The sequence below is a fragment of the Vigna angularis genome, chromosome 5 (genome assembly GCF_016808095.1).
Source record: "Vigna angularis cultivar LongXiaoDou No.4 chromosome 5, ASM1680809v1, whole genome shotgun sequence".
NCBI lineage: Eukaryota > Viridiplantae > Streptophyta > Magnoliopsida > Fabales > Fabaceae > Vigna > Vigna angularis.
In genome coordinates, this window is record NC_068974.1 from 6,785,381 (window position 1) to 6,793,699 (window position 8,319).

At 31.0% G+C, this 8,319-nt stretch overlaps 1 protein-coding gene across 1 annotated transcript; it reads right to left on the reverse strand.

The window, feature by feature from the left end:
• Positions 1 to 5,897: 5,897 nt before the first annotated feature.
• LOC108339874 (E3 ubiquitin-protein ligase RMA3) lies at positions 5,898 to 8,071 on the reverse strand. Its single transcript, XM_017577095.2, has 2 exons — positions 7,888 to 8,071; positions 5,898 to 7,036 (listed from the first exon to the last, which is right to left on the reverse strand). Exon 2 carries the CDS (start codon positions 7,010 to 7,012, stop codon positions 6,260 to 6,262), a length of 753 nt encoding a protein of 250 aa, XP_017432584.1. The 5' UTR covers positions 7,013 to 7,036; positions 7,888 to 8,071; the 3' UTR covers positions 5,898 to 6,259.
• Between the last annotated feature and the right edge of the window lie 248 nt (positions 8,072 to 8,319).

The window sequence follows — 8,319 nt, forward strand, 5'->3', positions numbered from 1 at the left end:
TGAAATAATCATTATGGTGATCACATTGATTGCACAAAACTCTTGGTCAATTCTTCAGTTAGATGTTAAGTCATCATTCCTACATGAAAATTTGAATGAGTAGGTATTTCTTAAACAATCTCCAAGATATGTTAAGATTGGAAAAAGCATAAAGTGTATAAATTAAAAAAAAGCTCTATACGAACTCCAATAAGCCCCATCAGCTTGGTATAGTTGTATTGAAGCTTATTTTCTCAAAGAAGATTTTTAAAAGTGTTCTTATGAGTATACATTTTTTTGTGAATGAAGAAAATGATGTAAAAATATTGATGGTCTATTTATATGTTGGTGACTTGTTATTTATAGGAAATGATGAAACTGTTTGATAAGTTTAAAAGGTCTATAATGGCTGAATTTAACATGTCCAGTCTTGGAAAAATGCATTAATTTCTAGGTATAGAGGTTATTCAATCATATGCAGGTATTTTTATTTCTCAAAAGGAATATGTACTAGAGATTTTGAGAAAGTTTCAGATGGAGAATTGTAATCCAGTTTGCACACTAAACAAGTTTGACATTAGTAAATTATTACAATGGAAGAAATGTTGATATCACCATATAAAAGCAACTTGTAGGAAATTTGATGTACCTCACTAAGACGAGGTTGAATATAGTGTATGTAGTAAGTCTTATTTGCATATTCATGGAATGTCCAAAGGAAATGCATCTCCAAGCAGCAAAATGAATTCTTAGATATTTGTAAGGTACAACTGAGTACGAAATTTTGTTTCAAAAGGGAGAAAAGTCAAATTTGGTTGGCCTTATGGATAATGACTATGTTGGTGACAATGATGTTAGAAAAATCACATCTGGTTATGTCTTTAAGGTGGGGACATGGGTTGTTTCATGGTGCTCTTAAAAGCAACCAATTGTCACTTTATTGACAATAGAAGCAAAACTTGTAATTGTGACAACATGTGTCTCTTAAGCCATTGGGCTGCATGAAGTTCATTTCAAGAAACAAGGCCTACTCTTATTTACTTTGACAATAGTTCAATCATAAAATGTTCCGAAAATCCTATTTTGCATGGGATAAGTAAAAATATTAATGTTTCGATATCATTTCTTGATAGATCAAGCAAGTAATGAAGAATTTGATTTGGTTTATTGTAAAAATGATATCAAATTGCAGACATATTCATAAAAGCTCTCAAACTTGTAACATTTTAGAAGTTGAGATGAATGATTGTAGTTTATAAGATAAGCTCTTAGTTTAAATTGATACTAGAAACTAATGTCAGTTTAAGGGAGAGTTTGTTAGATATTTTCTGGTTCTACTATGACATGTTTTGTATAGTTAGTATCTTATTTAAGTTATTTTGATTTCCTATATTTTAAGAGTTAGTTTCATATTTATTTATTTTTGTTCTATTTTATGTAGCCTATTTAATAGGCATTTTATCATTGAATAAAAGTGTGAATTATTCTTCCCAAACTGTTTTCTTTCATTTTTTTTATTATGTTGTTCATACAACAAAATCTAGGTCAAGATTTGATAGTCTCCTGAAAATTGCCAAACTTTACATTATAGTTTTCTCTAGGACAAGGTACAAAAGTTATACATGAATCTATCAAAGTAACTTAGAAATATACCTTTGTCTAAGTTGAAGTCATATTTATGAATTTGATCCTTGATATTAAGATGTAACAAGAACAACCAAAACCATGAAAGTAAGCTATATTAAATTTTCTAATTCTTAATAATTTATAAGGAGTCTTTTTAAGCATGGGTCTAATGAGTACTTTATTTTGTACATTACATGTAGTGTTAATTACCTCAACATAGAAGTTCTTTGGTAAACAGTTTTCACATATCATGATTTTAGCCATCTAATCAAAAGTTATGTTCTTTTTTTCCCTTGACATCATTCTATCAACGAGAAATCAGTAAAGAGAAATTGTGGTATATGTCATATACTTCAAAAATCTTCTGAATATCTCTATTTTCAAACAAATTCAAATGATCACTTCTTACGCTTGAGCTATAGAAACCCTGCCTTGCCTTGTACTCGTTTATAAAATTCCTTAAACACATTTAACGTCTCATGTTAAGACAAAATCTTCTATAAAAATAAAATGTTGAAACACTCTCACATTTTTAAAGTTTAACAAAACAACATTAAACAAAATGAGAATATGATAATGTTATCATCAGAATAGCTGAAACATAGGTGATAAGGTAAATACTCTGAAAACTTAGTAACTTAAGAAAGTCTTAGAAAAACACTTAGGCATGAACCAAACACACCACTAAACGATTCCCAAAGTTAAAGCTTTAGCGAGAGTCTTGCTAAATGCAGAAGCTATACTATACCAAACGACAATCAGTCAAACTCTCAAACAAATAAGAATGTAAAAGTGTCAAGACAATGTTTTTGGTATGCCCTTTTAAAGTCTCTATTAATATTCCAAAAAGGTGTGATAGAAGACAACTCTCTAAATGCACTTACTGAAGAGCACAATATCCTAAAACGTTTACAATAGACTAGACGATATCATGAGCTAAACAATCCACTTCATCATCCAATGATGTCTTTAATCATGTTTGAGGTCTTAGTAAAAAGCTTAAATGATAAAATGCTACCCGAACGGTCGAAAATGTAAAAAACATGTTATTCTGAACAAGCATTAAATTTCATTAAATGTTCAACGTTCAAAAACAACAAAAGTGATAAGAGAAAAGAAATATTTGTTGCATGCATATCTACTCTACTTTGTGTAGATAACCTACTACATGCATCCACATGTTCTATACTATTCATATCAGAAGTAGATGTTAGAAAAAAAGAATACATTCACAGAATGTTCTCTCCATCAAAAGTCGGGCCAGATAAATAGTACAACCTACTTCTGTCAAAGTATTGAAAAAGAAAGTCTACTATGACAAGTTCACTTTAACCAACGATTGCTTCATACGACAAGACTAAAAAGACATGAGAATAAGGCTAAAGCTCAATCGAACATATATCTTTTGAGAAGCCTTTAAATAGAAGATGATTCAAAAAAAGAATTAAGAGAATAACATACGAAGATAATAGCCTACAAAGAGAAAAGCATGCAAAGAAGAAAGCATATCATTGAGAGAAAAGCACATAAAGCTTAAGAACTCAAAAGAGAATATCTGAGAGAGAAAAAGCTCAAGTCTAGATATACTCTCAAGCTTTATTGTAATATAAGATTACTATTTGTAGACTAAATTGTATTGAATATATATCCTCTCTGTGAGAGTAATCGTCTAACGACTTGTAAGCAATCAGATTGATTGCACATTCTGAAGAGAATTCAAACACTTGTTGATTAATTCAAGTGAGTTAAGGATTACTAAGCAACGTATCAGGTTGATACTAGGATTATCTAGTGGAAACCAGAAGTGAGTGAAACTCAACTAGACGGTGTATCAGGTTGATACTAGGAGTGTCTAGGGATACCAGGATGGTCAAGACTACTGCACAACCAGGACTGGGTAAAACTCAACTAGGCAGTGTATTAGGTGAATACTAGGATTGTCTAATGGATATTAGAAGTGGTGAGAATACTTAGTTGTAATCTTGTTGAAGATTATAGTGGAACCACCTAAGGTTAGAGGATACTGGACATAGCTTAGTTGGAGTGAATCAGTATAAAAATATTTGTGCACTTATTGTTGTATTCTCAAACGAACTCCAAATGATTTAAAAATTTGTTAGAATGACCAAAAAATCATGAAAACCCCTCACAAAATTTTAGCTCAAAATTTAAAGTCTAACTATTGTAAATATTTGTTCAAAGTTTGAAAAAAAAGACAAAATAAATTTCCAAAAAATAGAAAAAAACATTTTCTGGAAAATCTAGAAGGATTAGCTAGTTACATAGCTACCACGGTATCAAAAAAAATTTCTACCCCAAATCCATGTATAATAATAGAAAATTGGTTAACCAAAGTGACAATTAAGGTCATTTTAAGATCTGCAATTCAAATAATTTTTAAACTTTAGATTCACCCAAATGAAGGGCTCTTGAGATTTTCTCCTGAAATAGAAGTTTAAAAGAGTGGTCAAAAAAGTTTCCGTTCAAAGATAATACCTATAGCTATGAAAACCAAAAATCACATTAAATAGTTATATGTAGGACTGTATTTCTAGGTTGTACATACTTGTTCTTATGTGCAAGTATGTTTCTGTGTTTCTAGGTTTATGTGATATGGAATATTTACACAAACGACAAATTTTTAAAAAATAAAAACATACTTTACACAATGGTAAAAATCGAGGCAAAAAAGGGTCTATTGCCTCGGTTATGGATCCAACTGAGGTCATGCACCTTTTAATTAATTAATTTTAAGGGTCTACGACCTCAGTTGGAACTAAAACCGAGGCAATACATCCATTTATTTTTGTTTACTGTTTCGGGTTTTTTGAACCGACGCAAAATCGTAACCTTTTTACTTTGATTTTTGAACTGAGGCAAAAATTATTGACTTTTTATCTCGTCTGAATATATCTCGTTTCTATAATCGCTATCATAAATCCAAAACAACCGCTGTTGTATCTCAGTAGTGCACCTTCCTTTCTAACAAGCTTTAGAAAGAATATAAGCTTTCTATGAAGAATTAAGTAATCCTCTTACAAGGTTTTTCTTTTGAAATTTAGTAATACACAACCTTATTGTATTTTAACCCATTCACCACACACAATCTTAAAAAAAAAAAACTTACGAGCCTATATTTTTTGCATATTTAGTTTTTAAATAGTTGGGGAAATAAATCTTATAACATTATTCACTTTGATAAGTGACAACCTTCTAAGAAATCTATCATTATATATCTTTTCTGGGAGAATTATTTCTTAGATTCACCTTATTCATGATTATTGTAGTTAGAAATAGTAGTTAAAAATACTTTGAAATCTTAATTTTAGAACACGATTAAAACAACAAAATTGATTTGTGTATTGATTTTGTAATTAAGTTTTTATTAATTGAGCTATTCAGTAATTAAAGTAGTTAGGATGAACCAATATTATCATGCATGTTATTCTTATTCATTAGTGAAACCTCTTATAGACAGTAATATTCTCAAAAGAAAAAAGTTTTTTATTCTTTCAAAATCTCATTCTAGCATTATTTATTTGTTCATATATATTTTTTATTAAACATTTAAGTTAAATATGTTTTTAATCCTTAAACTTATAAACAAAATTAAATTTTTTTCTTATTCAAAACTTTAATATAATTTGATGCTCAAATTTAAAATATGAATAAATAAAGTCTTTTTAATCCAATTACATTACTATTTTTATATATAAAAACATGTTTCATGTTAGCCTTTAAATTGTTAAAATTGTTATACCATTTTATGTGTTTTCACTTCAATGTCAACTCAAAAATGTATTTGAGATCAAAATGTATCAAATTTCAGATAAACAAAATTTAGTTTTATGTTAAATTTCGACTGAAAACATATTTCATCCAAAATTTATCAAAACTATTATTTTAAAACTGGTTCAAGAAATCCAGTGGCAAGCTTTCAAATATATTTAACTTGAGTAGTTTTATTGCAATGTATAAAAGTGGTTAAAGTAGTTTAAGACCCACACGTCCCAATTGGCAATAACACATTAACATACCTCGAGCTTTTGGACAATAGTACTTTTGACACCAAATATTTTTTCTCTCATTTTCACTACCTTTTCCTCTCTCTCTCTTCTTCTAAAAGTACAAAATATCACTTTTATTAGGACCATTTTATCCCTATAAAATATGGTCAAATAGTAGTAACCGGTGTCAAATAACTTTTTCCTTTTGTCTTATAGCAAATGAATATTTCAGAGTTTACATCAATAAATTGATTTAAGACATCAAAATCAAAACCACATTAGCAGTTAGGAATAAACAAGTTCCAATACAAATTGATTCAACACAAAGGAGGGAAGGGAGAGAACATATTTTCATGGTCACGTTTGAAGCCTCTTGAAACTCTAAGAATTCTTCTTCACCATACCTCTTACTAACTGCTCCATCTGGTTTGTAGGTCATTTGGCACCACAGCAGGAACATAAACTTCCATCTAGTTACATGCATGCCATAGTTAATCATCATAAAATAACAAGACCGATATCATAATCACAATATATTTTCTAAAATCTACTATCCACATGATGGAACAACCTATTGGTAGATCCTAACAATATAAATATTCAGAGATGAACATGAGTGCCTATACAGTGTGTGCAGTAAAATGTCTTCAGAATAATAGAAGACACAAAATTATACAACATAGGAGAAAGATGGAAAGTCTGTTCAGGGACTTGTCAATCTGCATTTCTTGCCTTCTCATTCTAGGACTGCCATTTCCATTATGTGGGTATGAAAACAAGTTTGCATCTGAGACCCCAAAAATTCTTGTCAAGACCATCTCACCAAACATACCAATCATAGGATTAAAGAAGCTAGTCATAGCAGCACCTCCAAGATAAGGCAATCCATTGGTGCCATAGCTTTCATAGAGGTGAGGGAAGTACTGCTGATAATGAAATGGTCTTGGCTGTGATTGGAAATAACTTGGATGAAGTTGGTGGCCAGAATGTGCTGGTGCACGAGCAGAAGAAGTTAACAAATCATTCAAGTTGTAAGGAGGTGGCCTGTGAGGTATTCCAAGACTCATCTGGAGTTTCTTGGCCTTTGATTCTGAATTTGATGTTCCACGGCCATAGAGAGGGACTACTAAGGTGTGAGAGATCTTAGATTTACAAACTGGGCATGTCTGCGGCTGGTCTGGTTCAACAGATGAGTTTTGAACATGCAGCCACTTGTATATGCATGGCCAACAGTAAAGGTGACCACAGAGTGTAACCACAGGGTCATATGCTGCTTCCAAACAAATATTGCAATCAAAGCAATCATTTTCACACGTAGAGACTGTTGGCTCAGCTGAAATGGATTTTGATTTTTGCTTTAGAGAGACTTCCCCATTGGAGTCAAAGTGTTTAGATTCCATGGTATTTCTTCCAGAATATACAATCTATCAAATGATTGAAGAGCATTAGAAGTAATTATGTTAAACAGACCATATCTAGAAGTATAACTAGTCAGCTCAGAGATCCAAATGACAACTAAAACAAAGTGCCTATCGATAATTTACCCCAATGAGCATGCCAATATTTTCTTTTAACTTATGAATTATGAATTTGAAGTAATAGCTAAGGATCACAAACCATATCAATTCACACAGAAGAACCACTGGTTCCCCCAAAGTCAAATAATATTGCTTAAAAACTATTCATTTTATGATTGAAAACTATGGTATCCTCATACGTTACAAATTAAATAAACCAACATTTCATCATATGTGGTCATAGATCCTTTCTCAACAACTTGAAAGAGACAGTCACTCATTTTGGAGTGAACAATAATCTCTTCATCAAAGAAACGCCATTTATAAAAAAATTAGTGGTGAACCAGCAAGAGATATGTAAGCTTGTACAAGCCTTAATTTTCATAGAACAATCCCAACAAACTTTTTTTTCCCTCGAGAAAATGAAAAACAAAATTATTTAAGAAAAACCTCTACACAAATTAGGTTTATTCCACGATTATTCATCATCAATTCCCAGTTTCCCATCCCATTATCCTAAAAGAATGCAGATTAAATCCTCAATTTTAGAGCATATCGAAAGGAACCTTAAAACACTACCCCAGATGAAAGTCCAAAGCATGGAAACATCAAAACACAAGGGCAGAAAAAGCCAATACCCATCCTTAAAAAAATCCAATTTTGAGCCCAATAATCCCCAAGAAAAACTGAAATTCTCGTTACCACATATGACAACAAGGGCAGAAAAAAAAAACAAAGGGTAAGAAAAAAAAATGTACCTTTACAACACAAGAAAAAGTGTCAATGGAGAACGCAATGCATAAAAGGAACAAGAGGAGAAAAAAAGTTGGAAGGGAAAGAAAGTGAAAATGAAAGAAAAGCGTTACGGGGAGCAAGAGAGAATTGGAATGTGACAGAAACAATGGAGGAGAGTTAAATGTGGAAGAAGATTGTGTTGCGGGGAAGAATGTATCGGAACGTGGTGGTGCCACCTTATTTAATATTTTTTTTACTAGCTATCAATTGATAAAAGTAAAACGTTTTTGTTTGTTTTTGTTATTTTTTTATCATTTGTTTGTTTCTGTTATTTTCTTTTCAGCGATATGTTTTTTTAACCAAAAAAATTTATTATCTTCTTAACTATTACGCCAATAAAATGTGCAAAAATAGGATATGTTGCAAAAGAATTTTACAACTACTTTACGTGTCTG

Excerpts from the sequence above, each read along its gene's own strand:
- LOC108339874 (XM_017577095.2), bottom strand. The coding sequence starts at position 7,012 with ATGGAATCTAAACACTTTGACTCCAATGGGGAAGTCTCTCTAAAGCAA.